Source organism: Larus michahellis, chromosome 2 (assembly GCF_964199755.1).
Source record: "Larus michahellis chromosome 2, bLarMic1.1, whole genome shotgun sequence".
NCBI lineage: Eukaryota > Metazoa > Chordata > Aves > Charadriiformes > Laridae > Larus > Larus michahellis.
The window spans coordinates 33532140-33557432 of record NC_133897.1 but is presented as its reverse complement, the minus strand read 5'-3'; the positions used below and the strand labels follow the sequence as shown (position 1 = coordinate 33557432).

Below are 25293 nucleotides of genomic sequence, written 5' to 3'. Positions count from 1 at the left end.
GATTTTAGACATCCACACAGTGATGATCACACACAACCTTCAAAACAGTATATAAAAAAAAAATCTGTTGAAGTTATTACTTTCTGAATATTGCTTATACTTTTATTTGCAGCCAGGCTGGATTCAAGAGAAGATAAGATCCTGTTGGCTTCAGCATAAATTATAAAAGCCACAGTAACTCTAACGTTGAGAGCTTCTCCCTTTCTCAACGACTGGCTACTTTGAAAATTAAATTGTATATAGATTTGTTTAATGCTAATAACATTCCCTGCTGGAAACTTGACTAGAAAGGTTAGGTATAAAAGAAGAAACCTCATTATCCCACAGACTCATCACATCTTCAATTTCCCATCTTTGGTGGAATCACTGAAAATCTTGCACTTAGCTGCTGATGCCTTACAATTATGGTCCTTCTCTACTTGTCAGAAGGATCAGCTTCAAGAGGTGAGAGGACTTATAAAAATGTAGGTTCACCACAAAAATCAATGCACTCAAATTTGCCTGAGAAAGAATGGATGTTTTTTTGACGAGCTGTCTCAGAGTCCCTGGTAAGCAGTCAGAGTAAATATTGCTCGCTGGAGGTAACAGAAATGAAAGGGGGAACAGCGACAGTGGCCCATGCTGGAAGTCATTAAATGTTCAGATTATGCAGAGTATACACAAAGGGTGGAATTTCATTACTAGTTTTAGATGCCAACTTGTATTCTGGCTGCCTGAAGCTGGTTTGATCTAGTGTTACTTATTTAGCACTAGAAGTGACAGCCTGCAGGGAAGGATGCCTGGGCAGAGAGGGAAGAGGGCAGGAAGATAAATTGTCAACTTAATCAATGGACAGAATCGAAATACTAAAAGTAGAATCAGCCTCTTATTCTAGCTAGTAACTTTAACCTAAATTAATAAGCCAGTTCTCAGGTGAACAAAATCACCTGAGAATAAAACAGCTCTCCAGTTTAAGTGTGTGAGTGGGAAATGTGGTTCCTCACTAGGAAAGCGCATCTCCAAAAGAGCTATTTGGGAAAGCCTCCCTCTGCCAGAGCCTTAAGTAGGATGACGACTTCCATCAACAAACTGCCCGAGCTCACGATGCAGTGGCCTACTGCAGTTTAGGTACCACCATGGTTAACTTTCATGTTAAATTAGAAATAGAAGTGAAATTCCATACGTCACAAAGAAAATGGCTTAGTCCAGGAGAAAGTATCTCCCTCCTTCAAACAAAACTGCATAGTGAGGTCTTACACTTCAGGAAACAGGTTGATACGTGGCCTGAAGGTATCCTTTTAACAAATGTGACAGAGTACAAAAAAACGATGGCCCGTGTTGCTTATATTATTGCCTGATTATTTCCAGATGTTACTTAATAGATTTGCAGCCTTTTTGAATTACTTTTGTAACTTAGCTTATCTTTTTGTGGTATGCAAGAAGAGTAAACAAGAGGACCTACATACAGAGCTCACAGCCTAGTACTGATTCTGGATAAGACATGTGTCTTAATACATTACAAGAGAATAGCGTAGTTGAAGCCAATTACAGTCTCGCCCATCACGTCACTAAACCAAAGAACTATTCTAAGTTTGGTAAACTGCATAGGGGATTACGGTGCAACATTTGGTTCAGCATTACAACTGATTTTAAAAGATCACCATGCAAAGCCAATACAGCGCATGGAAAACAGTAATATCAGTAATTACAAATAAACTAAAAGAATTGTTTTCTTAACTTAAATCCACCATTTGTGAAATGGCAATAAACAGTAGATAGGATACCAATGGCCATCTACGAATCTGAAAAGAAAATATGCTTATTTTTAGCAGAATCTATGCAGAAATCTATTCCTGCCTCGGTACTGTTCAACTGTGAATTTACTGTCACTAAGCAATGAATATAGGAGCCTTTCAACTGCTAATTGTGGCTTACTATTTACAAAGTTTATTTATAAACTCATTTTCATGCAAGTATAAAATACTAATTCCGTAGACAAATACACATTTGTTCACCACTCTAAATTATATACATTGCATTTGCATCTAATACTCAGAGAAGTGCAAAGTCCACAGTGACGTAAATAACAATAGTTCTGTAAACTATTAGATGAACTCTCAAAAGATATTAGGAACTGCATGATACTGTCTTTTTGAATACTGCTGACATCAAACTGTTTTGCAGTAAAAGAACATACATTTCAGCTACATTCAAGTGATTATTTTATTACCATATATTACGTCTTACAAACTTTACTGGAGATGAGCGAGAGCGCTACAAAACCATACCTTAATGCAAGAAGTGTACTGCATGGTATGTGCAGGCATAGCAAAGGAGAGAGAAGAACTGGAAAGAAAAACAAGCTAAGAAAACTTGTACAAAAATGGATAGTAATACTGACGAACACTGGGTTATAATCTTACTTATAACAGACCTGAAGGGCTAACAGAGATTGAATTTAGAAACATCTGTGCACTGTAGGTACAGTTTGGTGCAGATCAAGAGTGCGCTAATACAGTCAATGTTGTACGCATAAGATAATGCACAAAATACGCTGATATGCATATAAACAACTAATTTGTTTACAGTAAGTAGGGCAGCACAGTTGTGGTACTGCATCCTTGGCACTTAGTGATAAGACGACGTGTATTTGGTTTAACTAAATTCATAAACAGGATATATACTGGTTTGTAAGATGTAAAACGTACATTATCCCTTTGAACCTTCCAGGTTTATAGCGTTTTTCTAATTTTCAAGTTCAGATGCAAACATGATACACTCGGCTAGATATGGAAGACATTTCAGATATTGGGTTAAAACAAGACCTTCGATAAAAAAAATGACATAATTGCAAATTAATTCTCATGATATTAATTAAATCTGTTACTGCTGTCTTGTGCTGAAAACAAAATCTGAAATGTTAAAAAAAGAAAAGCAACCTTTATTTTCCTGAATACTAATCGTTTCCTTAATGTCCCTTTCGTATATGGTAATTTCACGTTAAAGAACTGCTGAAGTTACTCATCTGAAAAGCTGTAAATTAATTGGGAGTTTGGCCTAGCATATTATATCACACAGAATGGAAGAAAATACGCTCTTCAAAGAAACCGTGTTTCGGCTATGAAAGGATTCCAATTTTAAGTGATTGTCCTTGTATTAAACAATATTAACAACCGTCTGGAGGGAGCCAATTTACTTTTGCCTGTTTTAAACAAACTGGCTAAACTGCCATTTTATATTATATATAACAAATGTAATAAAACTGTTCTTAACATATAATGATGTAACACTTTAAAATTAACTGGTTTAAAATATTTTACAAAGACATTTTATTATATATGAACTATACAACACACAAGAGTATGAAATACTTTGAACATATACACATTTGTGTATTTTTCACGTAGATTATTATTTTGCACCAAACATTGGTGTCTGCAATTCCAGCAATCCTCTCAGATAAAACCAAACGAAACCCCAAGATGTTTCAAGGATGTGGGTTTTTTTTTTCCTGAAAATAAAACCTATTGCAAGGAGAATGTCTCTAATGACTTTTTTCTTTTCCCAATTTCATATTCTGCACAAAGCTTTTCAAATGGATCAACATACATAAAAAGAATAACCTCTCTGTACTTTCCAGTGCAATTTGCTAGGGATAAAGTTTAAACCAAAACTGACCCTTTCCCCACTACGAACATTGGAAACTGCAGTCAAAGTAAACGTCAATACCAATCGCTATTGAGACTCCTTTCCCCCTTATTTAAAACGCAATCCTTTTCAATATCCGTTTTAATGAAAGTATTTGCATAGAGCAGCCTTGTATTATTTCTAAAGAACATTATGAGCATTTTAACACAAGATAAGGCACATGTTTTTCAGCATTAATAATCTAAATCTAATCCTGAGGATCTGCTCCTCCCCCTCAGCAAAATCTGCTTTTTTAATATACCCTGTATTACCTGAAGAAAGCAGAAAAGCAGTAGAGAATAAACCAAAACTGAACTAAATTTAGCTGAACTAAATTCAGAACATTAATAACTCCTGATAATAACGTAACAAATCCACAGATAAAGAATTAAGTCAGTCTCTAAACAAATTATCTTTAGGGGGGAAAAAAAAGAAGATACAGCCAGTAGCAATGCAGACGTTAGATAAAATTCACATAATATGGATGACATTTATAGTGAGTTTTGCTAAAATAAGCTCCCATCAGAAACAAGGTAGCTAAACTGTGAGGCACTTAAGGTTAACAAGAAAAGGAGGAACGCAAGGGGTCTGTTTCATAGAAAACCTGAAGTTGCATATCATATCCTCGTATTAAGCCTTCTATTAAAGTGCTAGAAATGGAGACTTAAAACAAAAGGATTTAAATATAAAATAAGTGATCAAAGAGCTTAGTATGCATTAAAATTAAGTGCTTTTGATTCTCATGAATTCAGAGCTTTTTAACGGTTTTTAAAAAATAAAGTCTGGAAATAATCCACGTGTGAAATCATCTTCCTTGTGCCATTGATGCTACTTGTAAAGTGCCCAATTATTTTCCTAAACAACAAAACCATTTGCCTTATCTTATGTTGTAGAGCATGACATAGTCTGTAGTACATATGTAATCCATACTGCAACGACACAGTCAATCTGATGGAAAACAGCACGTGCATACTTTTAGTCAGAAGTTTTAATTCCACCTGCCACTTTAAAAAGCCAGGTCTTGGATTACATATCCACCAGTACATAGTGCAACCAACCTCATATTCTCAAAATGTAATTTAGCTGTTAAAGTCTGATGCTCAAAGATAAATTTAGCAAGCTTTTTCTCAGAGCAGCCTGACACCCAGACAAAATCACAGATGGAGCTCTAGATCTGAATCACATAAATCCACTAGATGCCAAATCTGAGAAGGATCTGGGTTCTGTCGGATGATGAAGAGGCTGAAGATGTGTGGCAGTCTGTGCATTACTGATCACATCTAACTGAGAGGGATATGCTTCATTTACATTTCCTCCATTGAAACCGTTTTGGAACTGGCAGGAAAAAAGACAATATAAATAGTTAGTATGGGAAACTGATTTATTTATAAGTTTTTAAAAATCTTCCTAAAGACACAGATTGGATGAAAACATCTTAAAATATAATGAATAGTTTTAAAACCTTTTTTTTTTGATGATGAATGATGAGAATTTTATTTCCATTAAACACAGCCTCTGAATCATCATGGTAACTTACCCGTGTTGAAGTCAATGGGAACCCTACTTCTGGCTAAATAAGGAAACCGCTATTATCTAAAGCGTAATATAGTTTCCATTTGTAGAAAGTACAGTCTGACTGCACACTGCTAATTTCCACATCCAGCTGTTACTTTTTTTTGCAACCCATTTACATATTTTCATGTCTGCAATGGGATCCAGACTTTACAGCTCTTCCAGGAGTGCACATGCACGTCCTATTCATAAGCTGAAGCGTACCGCGTTCAGTCCACAGGCTGAGCTGTCGGAGGGTAGGCTTTTTTGACAAACAGTCTTCGTATTGACAATGCCAAGTAAGAGCAATGAACGGCTTTCATCAGCCTTGACATAATTGTTCATAGGATTATTTTAATCATCTGATGTAATGCTTCCTGTCATCCTATGGAAAAGTCACTTTACCTACAAAATACTCCATTCAGTCATGCAAAGAAAATACAACAAAATATTTTAAACATTTCCATCATCTCTTCAGAAGTAGCTTATGTCATAAGTACTCATTCATTCAAGCTTTGTCCTTAAAAACATATATTATACATTCATTTATTCATCTATCAAAATATGCTGCGTTTTGGAAACTTTTTTTTCCTGCTATGCAAACACTGAAATTTGAACAACTGTGCACAGTTCTTCTAAGTTTTTAGCAACAAGACTACAGCCATGTGAGTTATGTTTTTATGTCATGCTTTTAAAAACAGCTACAATAACATAAACTAGGATTACTTCTGACAGAAGCAGATTATTTCAATATTCTTCATTAACAAGATGAACACACTCATTAAAATTTCTACGAAAGTTCTCAACACAATCTAGTAATTAGCAAGTTTTCTCCTGTTTAATAAAGGAATACCGACCTTAAACAAGCAATCAAATTATCTAAGGCCTTTCTGCCCTTCTCCATCACTGAAAGTGTTTTTAGACTACATTGGCTGCGATGCTACTGCAATTACAAGTTAGGCAGAAGGTCAAGGCAGATGACAATAAACCCTTCTGGCTTTCTAATCCCCTAGTCTTTTCATGTAGAAATCGATGGGAGTTAGAAGGCTGCGGAAAGGATAGCAATCATGGCTTGTGTACCAACGTCTGTCCTCTCTCCAGACTCCAACCACTGATAAGGACGTGTGTGCGCTAAATCCAGCCACAAAGACTGCCCTACTTTGGTTTGGCTGTGTGAACGTAGGCTCAGACAGTAGGATCCTATCTGCTTAGTCACATCCTTACTAAAGTTACCAATCAGCAATAACAATCGAACCTTACGTTTATTACCATAAGCAGTCCTATGTTCTCTCTATTTACAATAAAGAAATGTATATTATTTGCTGTCATGGCTTTGGCACAGGTGATATTTTACAAAATTACTACAAGTGCAGCAGCCATACTTCTGATTTACTAGTTCCAATTGGTTCACATATTTTCAAGTTCTTAACTCTGATAACAAGACTAAATACAATCTCTGTCATATAAGCATATATAAATATAGGGTTATCTTTCTCTGGAACAATGACATTTCTCAGTTAAAAAACCCCCCATTTCTGCATTAAAACATTTCTCAACATAACAACTTTGGTTTACACAGAGCCTTACTTTGCCCTCAAACTATAAAAATATTAATCGGCAGATGTGACTAGAGGCCAAAACTGGGTGCACTGTGATACAAGAGATGTTGTTTTTTTTCCATGTGAACAGTATATAGCAGTATGGCCTGCAAAAGTTAATGCTATATGGTTTAGGAACAAGCAGTCTCTTGCCAGCCCCCACTGCACCCAGTTGGCATACATTAAGTTTTCAACCCCCAAGGACTTGGGGAGAGCTATCAGCTATCTACGATCGCTCTTTTACAAAAGGGGTTGGGGGAATCATCCTTCCTTATCTCATCACGAAGGGTGCTCCTCTTTTAAGCTCATTTGGACAAATGTTCATCAGTTCTCTTCAGAGGTAAACAGGAGCCAATGGGCACAAGGGTAACGAACATCAGTTCTGCACTGGGCTTCTGCTTTGCAATGCAGCGCAGGTATACCATTGCAAGAGGGGCTGAATTTGCCCCTGAACAACTTCAGTAACAATAACTTTTCACAAAGTGGCCTTTGTTCATTTTTTTTAAGGACAAACAAGCTAAAGGCAATATTGTTATTGCAGTTGCAGCACAGCATTCTAGTAAATACGAAGTAATAGACGTATTCATTTATTGCATTCAGAAATGCTGTCTTAGTCATTAGTCACTCAACTTTTTACAGATAGATGAGAAGAAAAAGTAAGCTAGAAAATAACAAAGAGGGGGCGTAACAAACACAATTAAGGCAGCATAACAACAAAATAAACTACAAAATAAATGTATTCGAAACCAACCATTAAAAAGAAAGAAAAGGAATTGCTTATGTGCTGACAGTTCAAAACTGATGCACCACAGCACGAGAGCTTTTGTGAAAAGAGCAATTCTATACTATTATAGGGGCGAACTCGGATGACCCTGAAACCCTATTATCAAGCACTACGAAGGACTAATACACTGACCACAGCCAGGCAACATACAGCCAAGCACTGTGCAAGCTCGCGCACTGCATTGTCAAAGTCTCTTCATGCCATTTCAGCCCTTGGGCACTCAGGCAGAAGCTATTCATCTTGCTGAACCGTCCTATATTTTAGCTAAATTTCTGCAGTTCTGCAATTATATTTTTTCCCACTAGTGAAGCAGTTTTTAAAAGGATATGTTTTGTACTTGCATGAAGCATACCAAAAAACTGGGTATATTCTACTTGCATTCTTCACCTCTGTCTTGTGTATGTTAAATGCCAGCTAATACTTTAATTCTGTAAATGCTTATGCATGTGCATAAGCATTTGTAGGATCAGTACTTTAGAACATTAACTCCTTGAGGTTAAAAAAAAATAAAAATGAATTGTGGCTCTGTATTTGAGCAGCATTAACAGAAATAAAAGGTACAATTTAAAGTACTTCAACACAGGTTATTAAGAATCAGGAACCACCTTAGTAATTGAATTTTTTTATTTCTAAGTTAATTTTATCTACGAAGAACTGCGTTTAAAACTGTAGCCTCTGCTACAGCCAGGCTGCTCTCTTCTACAGTTTATTTTGCATTCTCCTTAGCACAGTGTGAAAAAGGTCCAACTTATCTATTGTGAACATAATTTTTTCCTGCTCTTTTGTCTTCAGCAGAGAATCCTCAAGCTGACTGTCACTTATGGCAATATATGAACATATTTTGCAGTATCATCGTGTATAGAAATGCAATAGTTCACAATATTTCATGCTATTTATGTGATATTATCATCTGGTACTGTAAGCAATCCTAAAATCATCAAAGAATCTGAGTAGCTAGAGAACACTTACATTTTAAAAACAAGATATTTTTCTGGATCCTTACAAAAAATGTCATGAAAAACAATGTGCCAGACTGCCATCATACCACTCCTCTAAAAAAGGTATATAAAGCAAATTCCAAGCTTTTGACCATTCTGCTTTTCCTTTGCTCCTACTGGGGAAATTACTGGTAGGTACAACAGACTACTTCACTCAAGTCTTCCTTTAATACTGCCAAAGAGAGTTACCAGGATGTGGATAGGTGTACATAAAAACTTGACCAAATGCAGCTCTCTTCAATCTAATGACCAAATAAAAACAAGGACATTCACACATTGCTAACCCATCAGTTTCAGACTCAGAGGTTCAATTATGACAAACTCTGCATCCTGGTAGCCACCCAAAACAATAAAAACACAATTCAAAATGCAAGCAATATAGCAACGCCGTTCACTTTACCTTGTTCAACAGCGTTTGTTGACTTGACGTCATAGGATCGTATTGCATTTGATCCACACAGCTGGGCTGTGCTTCTTGCGTGCACTGGTACATAGACACAGCGCCTGCATAGCATGTTTGAGGAGTTAGCATAACCGACTCGGAGTTTATCCCACACTCATGACTTTCAGGGACTTGCTGCAAACAACTGAGAAAATCCTCCAAGTTGGAAGAAGCAGAATAGGTCGATCTGTCAAAACCTGCTACAGGGAAATCCATTGGAGCAAAATCAGAAAGCTGTGGCACCACCCCTGTGTGTTGCTTGTAAGGAATAAACTCTTGCCTGCACGCATAAGGGGAAGTGTTTACTTCTGATTTGTAGAACTCGGGTGCAGTGGCGTGCACGCCAGGGAACGCGTATTGCTGGGGCTGCTGCTGCGAGCAGCCAAGAGGCATGCTGGTGCCAGAGCTCCAATTTGTGAACATCCCATTGACTTGCATATGTTTCATCTTTTGACAGAGCTGCTGCTGCTGCTGTTGCTGCTCCACGAGCTGTTTCTGGTGCTGATGAAGTTGATGTGGATCTAACTCCTGCTGTACCAAGCAACCTTCATTCTGGACCAGGGGCTGCTGCTGGTTACAGCCTGAATATAAGAAGTCAGACTTACTTAAAGAATCCTGAACATAAGTCAGGATTTCATCAGTTATGTCAATGTCCCCAATATCATCCACACCAGATAACTCAGTTTTAAAAAACTCCTCATCCTGCTGAATACACTTGAGATCTTCAAAGTCAATACCCAGGTTTTTCATGATGCTGTACAAATCACTGGTTTTGTTGTCTTGAAAGAGTGCTGCACTGTCTTCAGGAAGCGGAACAGTACTGTCCTGGGAACACTCCATAAGCTCCCGTTTGAGAACGCTGTGATTTCCAGCAGGCAGGAAATTATCCGTCCAGCCACTGCTAACACCACCCCCCAGTTCATCCCTGCTGTCTGCAAAGAAGTTCCGCTCAAAGGAAAGTTTATGTGATGCTGGAGGACAGAGATACACAGACTCATCTTGCCTTAACATGGCACCTAGGAGGGAGTTTGGATCCACAGAATCATTGTGCAGCGCTGCTTTGGTGCCTTTTCCCGTCGTGCTTTTATTCTTCAGCTGAGAGGGATCCATAAGGCTCGACATAGGGAAAGATACCTCATACAACACAGCCTCACCAGTGGCAAACATGAAGGGCAGCTTCATGTTACGCTTTCGTAGATGTTCTGCCCCTTCTTCATCTCTGAAAATAAATCATATATATATATATAGCATAACCCTGCAGTACTAAACAGTTACTGTAATCTTTTTGTCCCCTGGAATTAATATTTAAAAAATGAACTATTCTATTTGCAGGCATTTTTCAAATTCCCAGCTATTCCAGCTCAACTTGGTTGAGTTAAACCAAGAGGCAGATTATGAAATAAGGAGCTTATGACTGTAATACCACCTTTACATATTACATTTGTAATTAAATCTAGATAGCATACACCGTTTTCTGTGCCTTATGAGCTGAAATGAAAATAAGTAGGCTTTGTTCCATGCGTTATGTTTTTCTTGGCATAGCAAGTAAACGAATACTTCAGTACTGAAGTATCTCTTTTTCTCCATTTTACAGACTCCTTAGCAAAAACCTGTATAACAATGCTGAATTCCATATTATGTAGAATTTAGTTCAGCACCATAACGACCTAATTTCTTTATGTTATCTGTTGTTTCTTTTACACAACTGCAGTTGGATTTCTTAATTTTTGCTGACGAGGATACTGAATTAAAAATAGGTTGGATAGAATAACTTGGTGCTAGTAGCACTGCTCTTATTCTTTACATGAGATAAAAATGTCTAAAGATTTGCACATAAATGACTATGACACATAAGTACCCAAAGACCAGAATTCTTTTCAATGTTTGTTCAATAATTGAAAGAGCTTTTCTTTTTGGAGTTCAGGATCTAAAGGGGGTTTATTTAAAAATAAAGAATTTCTTTCTGAATATAAACAAGCTCAAAAATTTCCAGTTTTTGAAGTATACTGCTTTATGTGATGATGCCTTACGTAAGAGGTCTTTGCGTGGCAATGATGTAATCCGGTCTTCCATTTTTGTAGACAAGACGTGCGTTTGCCTGTACCCAGGCCCATCGATTTTCTTTGGTTAGAAGCCTAAATACAGTCATTCCACTCTCACCTGTCTTCATCACTAGAGTTAAAGAGTGAGCATAGTGTTTACTGTCCAGTGAACAAAAATAGGAAAATCTGGCATGTCATGAAAATACTCCCATTTGTACAGCAATTTTACAAATCTCATGTTCTCAATCACTCATTTCTACGTGGCACTAATGTATTCCTGGTGAAACAGGAGGATCGATTCCTTCAAGATGTCTGCTTTAATTTTCTGGTAAAATAAAAGGCAAAACTGCAAGCAATTGTATCTGCTACAGATTGGCAACATCCTATATGGAGCTTCATCCATTATTTCTGCAATAACAGAAATTAAGAAACACTAGAACACGTAAATAACAAAAGCCTAAGTGTCTTTTACATCTGAAAAGTGACTTTTACTTAAGAAATCAGAATAAACACATTAGCTCTGAATCCAATTCTTTCACATTTTGACTAGTTAATGCAGAGGTACTTCATTATTTTCACTCCCACTATCACTTCACTAGCAATGCTTGATGAACATACTACATTTTTGTTGTACATGGCTGAAAAAGCTGCATTTCTAGACATAAAAACTAAATAGAAAAATACTAGGAAAGTTTAAGAATACTAATAAAAAATAAACTTTGCTACAAGACTTATCTTAGCATAAGAAATGGAGAAAAAACAGTTTCAAACCAAAACTTCAACCCAAAATTTAATCCCATTCTACTCTGGCAATATTTTCTTTCTTATTCCTTACCAAACAAACAAAACCACTGATAGGCAACAGTGACTGCGCTATACCTGAAACAGAAAACCTGCTTAATACAGGCTGAGAACTAACATACTGAGGGGGGTTACTTAATTGTATATAAGGGGACAAAAGAAAAAACAGTTTTTCAAGAGAAAACAGTAGTAATGAAGCACTACCAAAATATCCTCAAGATGTTTCTGTAACTTCCAAAGACAAATATGTTACAGCTAACAAAAAAGTAAAGAAAGAAGTCCACTAAATAGTTAGATAGCGGATACTTATTTCCTTAGCTTAAAACATTATACTTCTCTCCTTAAGTAGTTACTTAAACCAAATCAAGCTGCAGAGAATGAAAACCACAAACCTACAGGACACTGGCATGCTAAATCAGAGATTAATTTCTGTTAAAAATCTTACATTGATATAAAAATGAAATTCTTTATTTAACTTCCTAACAGGAAAGCTATCTTTGAAACAGTCCCTTTGCCCAATGGAAGTTGTAGAAATAGCAGAAGTTGGTTTGAGCAGAGAAGGAAGCAAGAAGAGCAAGACGTGACAGAAACTGGAATATAGAACCTAACAGGGTCTAGACAGGAATATTAAATATTTCTTCATCCAGTGTAACGTTTTATAGGGAGGGAAAGATCACATGAAATGAATAGTATTTTGTTAAAGACCACTTTTTTTTTTTTTAAAAGAGTACTTCATAGTACTTTTTCAGTATGAATATAATCCATGCTTTGATTTTTCAGCCTTTATTAGGGAATGAAGCTTACTTCGGACATGATTTTCAGCACAATAAAGCATATCAGCTGCGTGAACAAACTGGTATCCTGTTCCTCTCATACACAGCTCTGCTTCGGTGTATCCCAAGACAATCTTTCCTCTGGAAAGTAAAAACAAAAAATTGCAACACTGCTGATGAACCAACTCACAGAACAAATGCCAAGCAAGTTAATTATGGCTAGAACATTTCAGACGTAAATGCTAACTGCACTTTCTTGCAATATCAATTGTATGCAGAAGCACGACAGTTCTAATAAAAAATACAGTCAACAAATCATAAAATTTTTACTAGTCCCTCAAGTTGCCTTCAGTGACTAGTAATGGGTTCACAAAATTATTAGATCATTAAAAAAAGAGGAGTATGTCTACAGTTCAGCTGGACTATAATTTCCATACTTTTGAATTTATTTACTTCTAGCAGGCAGCTCCCATTTGTTGCAAAGAAAGACGCTGTTTGCCTCACCCTGTTTCACAGCATATACCTGTAAGTGCTCGCATGTAGAATTAAGTAGGGTCTCAACTTTAGTTATCTAGAACTTCTTGCCTAAATTAGTATTTTTAGTAGCTTAAAATTAAAAACAGGGCATTCCTCAGAACTACATCCCTTTTGCTATTGAGTGTCTGGGGTCCCCTTCAATTTGCATTTAAGCTTTCTAAGATACACCTCAGAGGAGTACTGTCAATAGAGTCATGTTTGACCTCCACAGATAACATTAGAGTACTTAACTAGAGGTCAGGGAGATGAAGAATTTTAACAGCATTTGTGTGAGCACTATGAGATACAGGATAGAAACAGTCAAAGTGACTGAAACAGGATTTGGAACAAAGAAATGGAGATCCGAAGATGGTGCGGGGGGGGGGAAGGGGGGGGGGGAGAAAAATAGGGATGGGGAACGATATATGCAAAAGCATAAAACATGGCAAAAATTGAAGGTTTCAAGTGAAGCATAATGAGAAAAAAATAAATCAAACACAGGAAAGAAAAGCCTGCATTAACATTTTGTTAACTTTTACTCATATCAGTTCATAGAACCCAAGAAAAACATTTTAGTTTATCAGTAGACAGAATAACAAGTAATTTCACTCTACATGATCCTATAAATAGGCATGGAAATCCATATGAGAGATTCCACTGAAAATGAGTCTGAAAGCACTATTGTCAAAAATAGGAGGGAGGGGAGCAAGACGGAAAGAGGCCAGAGGCTTTTCTTTTGATAAAGAAGCATCTTAATTAGGCTTCTTGTCATATTGATGCATAGTTACATTATGTTGATCTAGTAATGGAATAGCGTTTCCAGTTTTTATATAGGGAAAAGAATGGGTATAAGTCATAGTGGGGGGAAAAAAAAAGAAAAAAAAAACCTTAATTTATTTAAAAGTAAATATTTCCATTGTATTTTACATCTATTTGAACTGAAGGGGAAAATATGCACGTAAACCAAAATGAAACACTTGTTCTATCCATTCCAAAACTAAATTTCAACCAGATTTAAACATTAAACTTTTCTTCTTCCCTAATTCATTAGTATTCTGTCTTTTGGGGTTTTTGTTTCGGTTTTTGTGGTGGTTTTGTGGGGGTGTTGTTGTTTTGTTTTATAAATGATTGAGAGTCAGAAAGCAATATGCCCTTTCAAGGAAATGCACTCTGACAAGCCCATTTCTCTTTTTTCTCTTTCAGCAGGGCTGAAGAGAAAAATCCTAACAGTTCCTAAGCAATCATCAATATTGACTGAAACAGTAGCCAGCTTTGTATTTCAAATACACACTTGAAGCCTATCTCATTAGCAAATTATTAGAGTATTATGCAGAATAATTTAGACCTACTTTGCATCACAGCCAGTAGGCGTGAAATCCAGTTTATGTTTTGTTCTGAAGATGAAGTTTTTGGTTCGTATCTCAAGGATAGATGGTGGCTGCAGGGGAGTAGCTACTGCAAACAGAGCAAGCTGAGGAGACAAAGTAGCACCATCCTTCCCTTTCTTGTTTTGTCCATGGAGAAACTTTAATCGTCCTTGAAAATTCATAGCCTTAGGGTGAGGAAAAAAGTAATCATTATATGTTGGAGATACTTAAGAGTAAGATATTTCTGTCACGATGTAAAAATATATATTTATTTCTTTAAGACTCATCAGATTCAAGCTTTGTAACACAGCATACAGAGAAGTTAGCAAACGAGTACAGAATACTGTTGTTATACCCCTGAGCACATCGTTTTGAGATCTATTAATAAACTCACTAGAAAAAGAACTAATGAGAAGGTTGTTTTTTAAAAAAAAACACAAACACAAACATAGAATAGCAAATGCCAACTGTATCTTCTAATATTCTAATGAACATGGCATTATACATATATACAATTAGCGTAACATTATTTCTCTTGCATTTCTGTCAGTCATTATTATAAAGTATGCAAATATGCATGACTGCAAAATCATATATAAACAATTCTATTCATAAGAAGTCACCTAAAGGGTGATAAACCTATATTTCTTCCAAAATCTACAGCATTGACAAGCAAAACCATGTATTAAAAAGAGCAAACACAGACTTTTCCAAGTAAAAGGAAAACTATGGTTTTGTTAGTTATTATGACTTATTGCATCTCAAGATACCTAGCAGAAAATAATCTTTGTAATGCTTTTTTATCCGCAAATCACTCAGTACTTCACAAAAGCAGATGCTTATTCGTATTGCACCGAGGAAACTGAGCCATGAGAAATGAGAGAACTGGCACCTGGTTGTAACAACGTGTTAAAGGGGACACATTTAGCGTCACTAACTGAAACATACTGGTTCAAGCAGCTCAGGTATCTATGGAGACTTAACAAATAAAGTAAGTTGCTGTACATACTGTAAGGATAATGCAGATTGCCAACTTGCAAGCATGTATGGAAGTTTTTACATAACTCCATACTTACCAGGAACCCAGATGAATTATCCAGGAGGCATCGTAACCTGCAGATGAAATTCCTTTCCATAAAGGAAGAGTTCTCTGGAGGAAGTTGGTCTGGGTTATAATAGGTTGCTGGCTGTGAAAAGCCATTATCTCCTACAGGAAAGGATTATTTATAAGGATTATTTTTAGAAGAACACCTAGCAAAGGCTATCTATAACAAATCATCTTCCGTCTCATAAACAAAGTGTTAGGTCGTGACCTGAGCAAGAACAATGTAAACTGGAAAAATCCTCAGAACCTACACTGATTATAACACTAGGTGAAGTATCAGTTCTTCTCATGGGATTATGTTTTATACACTGTGCTATTTGAAAACTGCATGCAATTTTTTTTTTAAGTGGTGGTTTTTGTTCTTTTGGTTTGGGTTTTTGTTTGTTTGGGTTTTTTAATTTATTCATTATGTTTGTCAACAATCCAGGTTCTGAATCGGTTGTAGAAATTAGAGTACTCAGCAGACAGCACACCACATTTCTGCAATGGCAGGATCTGCAAAAGGCACAGTAAACGAGTATTCCGAAGTTCAGTAGATGGTATCGAATTGTGAAACTGTTACTTTCCAGATAGCCAGGTGAAAGCTGTAGCAATAAATAAAAAGAAGGGAATCACCACAATAAACCAATGTGAGTACTGCCTCTAATGGGTGCAAAAAACCTCTGCTAAATAGTGAAAATGTTTCTGGGCCATGCTGATCAAGAAAACACAGTGGTTACCTCTCCAGAGGAACCTGGAGCATTTGGGTTTTGTTTGTGGGATTGCTGTTTTTTGTTTTTGTTTTTGTTTTTTTGGTTTGTTTTTTTTTTAAAAAAAAGACTCAAAAACATGATTGACAACTAGGATAACATGACATTCTTCTGCAATTTCAGGACAAGTATTTGCTGCTAAGTGGCATTTAGAAAACAGACTTAAACATTTGGAATATAAAGTAAAAACAGAAGGTAAATCTATAAACTTATGATAGAATACGTATGTTCTGCATGAGACTACGTACACAGAGATACCAGAGCACATCTACTCAGAGCAAATTTAGCAAAATTATCTCGTTTGTAATACATACAAAAAAAAAAATTTACAAACTGTTCATTCCCTAGGAATTCATACATGCAGAAAATTAAGAAAAAACAGCGTAAAATGCTATTTTAGAGTGTTAACACTGTAATTTTAAAAGTAGTCCATATGCTCTCAGAGAACGGATTGCCATGGACAGACAAAAGAAGAATTCAGTTTTTAAGAAAGAACCCATATTGACCTTCCAGACTTGGAGATGAAGTCAGGGAGAGCAAGTCACTTAATCACATACCACATTATGTTCTCTGGAACATAATTCTGTCTCTTGGACAGATGGAAAAACTCACAGATAGGCTAGGTGGTTTTTACAATGGCAAATCAAAGCCAATGGAAAACAAATCAAGACCAAAAGCCAGTTCAAATTAATCTCCTATTAATTCAAGGGACTGAACTGGAGTCAAATGAGGTTGCTGCAGGCTCACCAAGAGGCCTTGCAACCTAAGGCCATATAAATCCAACACGAACACCGAATAATCCAGCTTTTCAGATAAAATCAGGAGATACCTTTTTTTTTTTTCCTTAAAAGAACTGCCATGCAAGGTCAATTTTTGCTGAACAAACTTCAAAGTATAGAGAAAAAGAAAAAGGGCTGTAGCTGATAGTGCATATGAAAAGGGATAATCTGAAATTACAGCCATCTGCAGAACTATGTATTGGCCAAAGCCACCATTATGAGCTGATCCCACAGGTACAGAAACTCAGATTCTTCCAGTCCAAGATAGTTACCACCTAACTTTGATATTAGAAAATAAATTGCCACACACATGGTTCTCAACAGACAAAAGCAAACTTAATTCCTACTGCTGCAGATTATTTTTTTAATTGCCTAATTGCTGGTGAGAATTTTCAACACTTCTGAGGTACTGCTTCTCCACAAGGCGCTGAAAAGGGCTAGAAGCTCTCTGAAGAAGCAATGAGTATAACAAAAGGACATCAAAGAAACAGCTTGCAAATCCCAACTCACCTTTCGAAAACGCCAACTCTAACATCCTTGAGAATCTCTGCATATACATTACTCGAGGTCTCCTCAAAATGGTTAATACACCGCATATATCAACATTCATGAGTATCAGCACCAAGGAAACCACTAAAACACTTTTTTTACGCCACCACCACCCCCCTGCCCCAAGCAATCCCAGTATTTCTGTTCCTTTTCCATTGCCATAACTTTATTCCTGCAAGACCAGCTACTACTGAAAAAGATACTGACAGCAGTGAGTAGTTTAGAGCCTTAAAGACCCTGTGTGTGTTTCTTCATCCAATTTTTTCATGGAGTTTAACCAGACTATGGGCAACTTCTTGGAGGGGATGTAGGGAAAGACTTTAATCATCAGTAGCAGGCTCCTTGAAGGGCTCTGATTAAGTCCTCCAACTCAGCTAAATCTGGCTGAGGAGCGCCTACCGAGTATATCTCTAGTATCCAAGAAGCAGTGCAAGGCTTTCTGCTGGCATCCGTGGCACTGGTAGGTATGCCTTTCAGCATCTCTGCTACAGGAGCACCTCAGTGTTACTCTTTTGGCAAATACAGAGCATTTGAATGCAGTTATCTTTGAATACAGGTATCTTGTCTGGGTTCTCTCGAGCCTCTGTCAGCCTCTCTTGGAAAATGGGCAGTTCCCAAGAGTGAACAAGGCTTTGGTGGAAGAAGCAACAGTCTGTAGTTCGCTAGAGGAGGGGAACAGCACTCAACACAGGAAGGAATGGGCTTCAAGCCCAAGCCTCCTACATTTGTGAAAGGAATACTGCTGCATTTTCCCAGGCAGACAGGAGGCAGAGAGGTTTTAGTGCCAGGATCTTGGAGAAGTGACTCACCGTAAGAAGGCATAGAGTCTTACAGAGCATCTGCAATCCCTGGAGCAAAACTACCAGTTAACACTACAGTGGCTGGACCCGTATCCCTCATGAAGCTCACACCAGATGTCATCAACACCATGGAGCGATGTGCAGAACATGCTGCGCATTAAGTCCTTTTCTTTCTCTTTAAGCTGAAGACCATACATGGTTCCATAGCAAGCAAACTTTAAAACATAATCCAGACTTAAGGGCCCAAAGCAGATATTTGGGACTGAAAAAAATCCAAATTTTGCAAACTTCTCCAGGAACATGACAGGACTGGGAGGAGTGTCTGTGAATAGACACTCCTAAAACACAGAAGGATATTGAATGAGAAACAACCAGTCCAGGCTGAGGCAGAATTAGTTCCCAGACTCAGGTTGTAATCTGTGCTTAAACCTGAGCACAATTATAATATGTCTATAAATATCTACAAACGCTATCTGAATGTATTAAAAAGGAAATGGATTAAATTAGCAAAAATGGAGGGGATCCTTTGATCATAGCATTATCCTTTGTTATAAATCTCAATTCAGTTTAAAAATCCTCCGTGTCCAAACATTTTACATTAACTGAGCCCCCCCCCCAAATTATCAGCTTTTATTAAACTAGGAACACGAGATACAAAGCGAACGATTGTTTGTTATCCTGCTCAGCACTTCCTGTCATTCAGTCAAATCTGATGCCAAGTCAACCTGGCATCGTACTTTTCAAACACAACCTTTTCTAAATTCATGTGTACTTGCTCAAGCGCTATAGAACACCATTTCACTCTAAAGCAAACAGTAAGCCACCACATAAAAACCTGATTTCTGAGGGCCAGCAGCTGTTTGCTATACCAAATTGTAATATTAACTAGTTCCGTAGCATGTTTTCAACTGGATTGTGTAGATTGATCCATAGATGATATAATAATGTTGACCATTAAATGAAAAATTGAAATATACTGAGCTGTGAGACAACAAGTAAATAACATTTGCTGTTTTTTTATTTCTCTATAAAAGTATGGCATTTCCATACTATAAAATATTAAATGGTAAGCTGTCAGAGTTTTAAAATCAAGTTGCTTTATAAATGAGAGATTTAGTAAAAAATAATATGGAGTTTTTCTGAATTAAAAAAAATTATCTATAAACAAGTAACTTAGAGTAACATATAGCTTTACCTACATATTTCAACCACTGTTGTGCAAAATGGAGCATTACAGTTGTCTCAACAGATCTGTTATTATTATCAGGCAGGTATATGCTTCCCGAATTACACATAACTACCTGTACCAACACATCCCTGGACCAATATGTAAGCAATGTGTTTCTCAATATAGCAGGTCACTTAAGCATCAGTCAATAACATGTGACAATCTGATGCTCTAACAAGCATACTATTTGGTCTTAAAGGATCATCTATTTAATCTTTTATTCCTCTTCCCCTTTTACTCCCAAGAGAAGTACTGGTCTATGCGGCAGCCTGCATATAACAGTGACAGATGGGGAAGAGTAAAATTCTTCCATGACCAGGAATGCACTATTCCCTATATTAACACTGTAACTAGCCCATTCTTAGTCATGGAATGGATCTACCAGCCTGAAGAGCTTAAAGAAGCTGTCGTACCCAATTGTCTGCTGGCCTTCCTAAGCTAATAAATTTGGGGTCATGATCTGTAACCAGGAGTAGCAGATGTAAAAGGGAGATCATTACTTCAGAGAGATCACTTCCTCATTCAAACAGTGATTAAAGGCGAGCTGTATAATTGAGGGCGAACATATGAAAAAAAAAAATAAAATCAAACGTCCTTTTTTCTTATGTCACCAAAAGAAACTGTCCACTTCTGACTGCCCTGTTTGCAACACAAACATGCAGGATTACCTGCTGTGCTATTTACCACAGGACTACTGATCAGGCATGTGAGACGTTCAGTCATTTATGCTTCAAATTAAAGTCTTCCAGTTTCAATCAAAATTAGTGTTTTAATGGTGCTATGCTATGAATAGCAGTGCTTATTTTAAGTGCAAAAATGACTAATTCCCACTGTCAGTTAAACATATCCATAAAATTCAAACCAGTTTAAAAGATGTTATTCCTTCCTTTGTTCATGTAAAAGAATCTATTTTTTTTCACATACACAAATTAAAAAACCCCAACTAATTAGACAGGCAAACACAAGAGTTGGCTGTATTCTCACCTTGCACGCTTGGTGCAGAATCTGCAGACTGGGCAGGATTTAATGCCCAATGTAGCTGTCGTTGAAACTCAGGTCTGTCTTCCGTGTGAATCAATTCAAACACACTCTGGTGTATAATATCAGACTATGTACAAAAAGGAAAAAGGTGGGAATAAGAAACATATATCAATATGATATAAGTTGCCTGGTTGACAACACTGCTATGGATATAACAAAATCCATTTTGCTCAGAGATAAAGACATACATTTGCATGCACATGGCAAAGCTTCATGAAACAATTTTTAGCGGCACAGAGAAGAATTCAGTCATACCCATGACTGCAACGACGAGAAATAAAAATAAAAAAAATATTACCTTAGAAAAAAATAACATTACATCGGGTATTTCTTTACCTGCTTTTACCTAAGCAAACCTGGAACTATTACGCTTAAGTCTTCTTTAAATCATTTAATTTTACATACTGGTAGATAAAGTCCTTGCCAGCTGGTACTTGGATCTGACCCATTCTAAGTGCTACAGGAATACAAAAGAAGCCAAAGGCCCAGAACCAAACAACTTCCGAAACCAAGCAAAGTGGACTACAAACATTGGTTTTGTTTGCCTGAAAGCTTTGTCACTCCTTAAGGATGCATTAAAATCTGTAATTATTAACCTCTCAATATCACCACCAATTGCATGGTTACAAACGTCATCTAAATGGCAAAGCTACAATAGCCGGGATCAGTGGTTGAAAGAAATTAAAGGGAGGGATACCCACCCAAAATATTCAAGAACAGCCTCAGTCAACTGAGAGGAGTTAAATTACCTGTTTTCTGCATGGATCAAAAATTAACCATTATATAAAACAGAAAATATTTAAAACAACGTACAGATCTAAAGAAATTAAGATGAGCTGGCAAAAGCAGAAGCCTAGCTCAAACTGTGCTTTGATGAAAGTGCTTTCATAGAAGAATCAGTATTTTCCAGAAATTCTAATTTTTGTAACTTTAGGACTTCACTTCTATATCATGCACTTGATTAGCATTACTATACAAATTTTATGCCAGATTTGTCTTCCAAGCTTTTTTCTTCATTCCCCAACACTGAAAGAATCTGTAACCCCAGGAACAGCAATGTTTTGCTTGGAATATTTTCTTTTACACAAACATTCCCCAATCTTTTATCGGTTAGCTAAAATTGCAGACCAAGCAGAGTTTCTCCCTATTTTTAGACACCAACTGAATCTATCATCACCCAGTACCCAAAAACATGCATCGATAACTGTAACTAAGCTTCTATCATCTTAACATAAACTAATCCCAGGAGTTCTCTAAGGAAGGCAACATGCGCCCGCTGGGTCTTGGTCTTTACTACTTTGGTAACTGGCTTGCAAGCCCAAGAAAGTTAGCCATATGTGATCTGCACCATAAATTGTAAATAACAAATGCTTGTTTTGAAATAAATAAGTAAATATATAAAGTAAATATGAGCAAGAGAACACTAAAATTCTGAAGATACTAAAATCACTCAGTTGATGCTTAAAACTCTACGGCATACGGAGTTAATTTTGTATGAAAGGTTTCTATTAAAATAATTACCTTCCCATTGAATTATGTCTCACTCAGCATCATAAACTGGGTAACACCACAGTATAAATTTCAAACAGTTGTTCCAGTAAAGACTAATTAAGTGTGAAAATTTCCTATCTTGCCTAACTCAGCTTTGGAAATTATATTCCTGTTGTGTTTGGCCTGAGGTCCCATTTCAGCTATGTTAGCGGATAGAAAAGTAGTATGATTTCAAAGTAATCCATCCCAAAGTACCTAACTGAGATTTTTATTACACAAACTATCAGATCCTAAATATGAGCAGTGATGCCCTCTGAAATTAAGCAAAACCTTTAGAAAAATTAGAGGAAAAAATATACTTACTTGTTGGAACCCCAAGTAGTCTTGGATAGTAGAAGAGACATAAAAAACCAGAGCATCGGCCGTAACAACTAATACAAAACCATTTAATGCCTGCGGAGGAAACACACCAATGTGTCAGCTTCAGAGACAAAATTCCAGATAATTATTGTGGCTGTAAGTCTACCCATATCCTAGTGTCCCAATAAAATGTGAAGCATGCAAAAACATACCATTATCTAACAGCACAAACGGAAGGATTCATCATTGCACCTCTACAGTATACCTGGCACCCCTACAGTATACCTGGCACAATGAAGAAAACAGCATCTCATGGAAAAAAAAAAAAAGTTCTTTTGGAAAATTCAGGGGAGAAGCCAAAACCTGTTCATGAGTTTTAATTACTCTTGATTGTAGGAGATGAGGGACAGCGGTATGAACAACTCACTATAAGTTTATCTAACATCAAGCATCGCTCACAATGCTCACATGGCTCAATCTTTCCGTACACCCAGCTTCCCCCAGCCCAATGGGGAGCCATGTCACAAACCCCTTCCCCAAATCTGTTCTATTCATAGCACAGACAGGCCTAAAGTGGACAGGAAATCAAGTGATCAAGATCCCCTATAAGGTCCAAGAAAACATTTTATGGCTTACTTAAAATAGAAGACCTCTGCACAAGCAGACTGTTGCGAGTAAACAATGTTTTTGAAGAGATTTCCCCCTTGGTGAAGCAGCAGACTGAGCGGCTCCTTACTCAGAAGTCACGCAAAGGGCATTTATCTGAACTCCCAATCAATACGGTTCATGGCAATTGTTGTGATAGCAAACAGTACATTTGTGACTTGGCAGCTCATCTGAAAGGTGCTGATTTACTTCTATGGAGTTCAGTCAAGATTTAACAAAAGGCTGTCTCGAGGGATTGAATTAAGTATATTGTGCCACTTAATTTCCTCAGCTGCATTCAAAGTCAAATTTGGCCAGCGTACTCAAAACACATTTTTTAAAACTCTTTATTATGCAAAGTTATTGTAACATAGAAAATGTAAAGTAACTGTAACAACTTACTAATATATTTTTATTATAAACCAGCATCGTTCTTCCATAAACATTAACTCCCATAGCCCCACACCACGGTAACCATCATAGTTGCTTTTCTATATTGTGAAGGGATATGGTTTTACTATTTATTTTCTTTTACTAATACAGTCTTAATTAAGTCAATTTAAATATCCAATTCAATGACTGGTCTTTAAATGCTGTGAACCACACCCATTTAATGTGGAGTCATTTCTTAGTCTATTCTTATAAACAGCTGTGCGCTCTATAAAAACTCCTTATATAAGTTTAGTCAACTTTACCTGAATACAGTACAAGCTAAAAAAAAAATTTAATAATAATCTGAAATTAAATAGCATAGACAATCCAAGAAATCTTAAACAGTTACGTAGAATCCTTGGTTCTGATGAAGTTCACAGTAATTCCAAGGGAGCAGAATGCGGCAATGGCAGGTGCTTATGTCCTCTGCCGACCTATTCTGCAGGGCAATTCACCTTAAGTGGCTGATATAAAAAGCCTGCAAGCTGCACAGTACCTAATTCTGGCGCACATGTTAAAATTGGTTTTTCTGCTCCGTTTCATACAAAGCTACGTACAGCTCTTGTACCGGGAATTCAACCACATTTTACAGTGGCTCTGGTACGCGGTTCATCTCGAAACAGGATGGTTACTGCAGAAATCAGATGCCTTCTGTAAGCCAAATATTCTGTAAAATATAAGTTTTTTGCCCAAAAATCTAATGCAACAAATTACTGGAAGTTCCTTAAAACATGCAGGTATTCAGGATATGCCAATAAACTGGGGATCGGTTCTGATGGAGGTTTTGGCAAAATGCAATCCTAAAATAATTATCTTTAAAGGCATAATGAAATTTCTCAGTGAGTTTATTCTTCTGGAGCACTGGAGATAATATTTGTGCTTGTAAAAAAATGCTCTCATTATTCCAAATACAGGGGCAATTACAAAACTGTTCATTACTGTTGAGAATAAAAAAAGATGTCTTAAAAATTTCTGAGAGGTTGTCATTTGACTCACACTTCGTATGATAAATTGCTTAGACTGTCATAGATTATGTATCTAAAATAAGAATTTGAAATAATTTAAATAATTTTAAAGGAGATGTAGCTTAATTTTAATGAAGGCACGTCTATGTATTTGATCTCTATTTCCACCGACAAATTTCTGTTTGTTAGGAAACAAGAAAAAACATCTGATGAACAAATAAAACCAATATGGTATATATTCATACCACCTTTGCAAAAAATAGAGAGAGAATAAAAAGGAAATGTTCATCATCAGTTATAACTTATGGAAAACTCTGTGACATAAAAGACTTCCGAGCTTATTCAGAAGGGAAAGATTTTACCAATATTTACATCTTACTGATGCTCAGTATCTTCTAGAAAATCCCCACTTTCATCACTCATCATTTCTTACACTCCCTAAGAAAACTAAATCTGCATATTCATTCTTGAATTTTTTTTTATATGTAAAATATTTACAAAACAAATTCATTTAAGAAATTCAGTTATTTCCCAAGGGGGCAGAATTTGCAGGAAGAAATGCATCACCCATTTCATTTTCCTGCCGGAAAGCACTTTGCTATAGCAGTTCC

At 36.7% G+C, this 25293-nt stretch overlaps 1 protein-coding gene across 1 annotated transcript in view; it reads right to left on the bottom strand.

The window, feature by feature from the left end:
- Window positions 1-2184: 2184 nt before the first annotated feature.
- AHR (aryl hydrocarbon receptor) overlaps window positions 2185-25293 on the bottom strand; it is a 66994-nt gene continuing 43885 nt past the window's right edge. Inside the window, exons 4-11 of the mRNA XM_074574799.1 lie at window positions 22644-22733; window positions 20733-20856; window positions 15615-15745; window positions 14521-14723; window positions 12687-12796; window positions 11070-11211; window positions 8998-10258; window positions 2185-5001 (exon numbers count right to left, since the gene is read on the bottom strand). Coding sequence (XP_074430900.1) covers window positions 4846-5001; window positions 8998-10258; window positions 11070-11211; window positions 12687-12796; window positions 14521-14723; window positions 15615-15745; window positions 20733-20856; window positions 22644-22733 — 2217 coding nt within the window. The 3' untranslated portion in view covers window positions 2185-4845. The remainder of the gene's footprint in view (window positions 5002-8997; window positions 10259-11069; window positions 11212-12686; window positions 12797-14520; window positions 14724-15614; window positions 15746-20732; window positions 20857-22643; window positions 22734-25293) is intronic.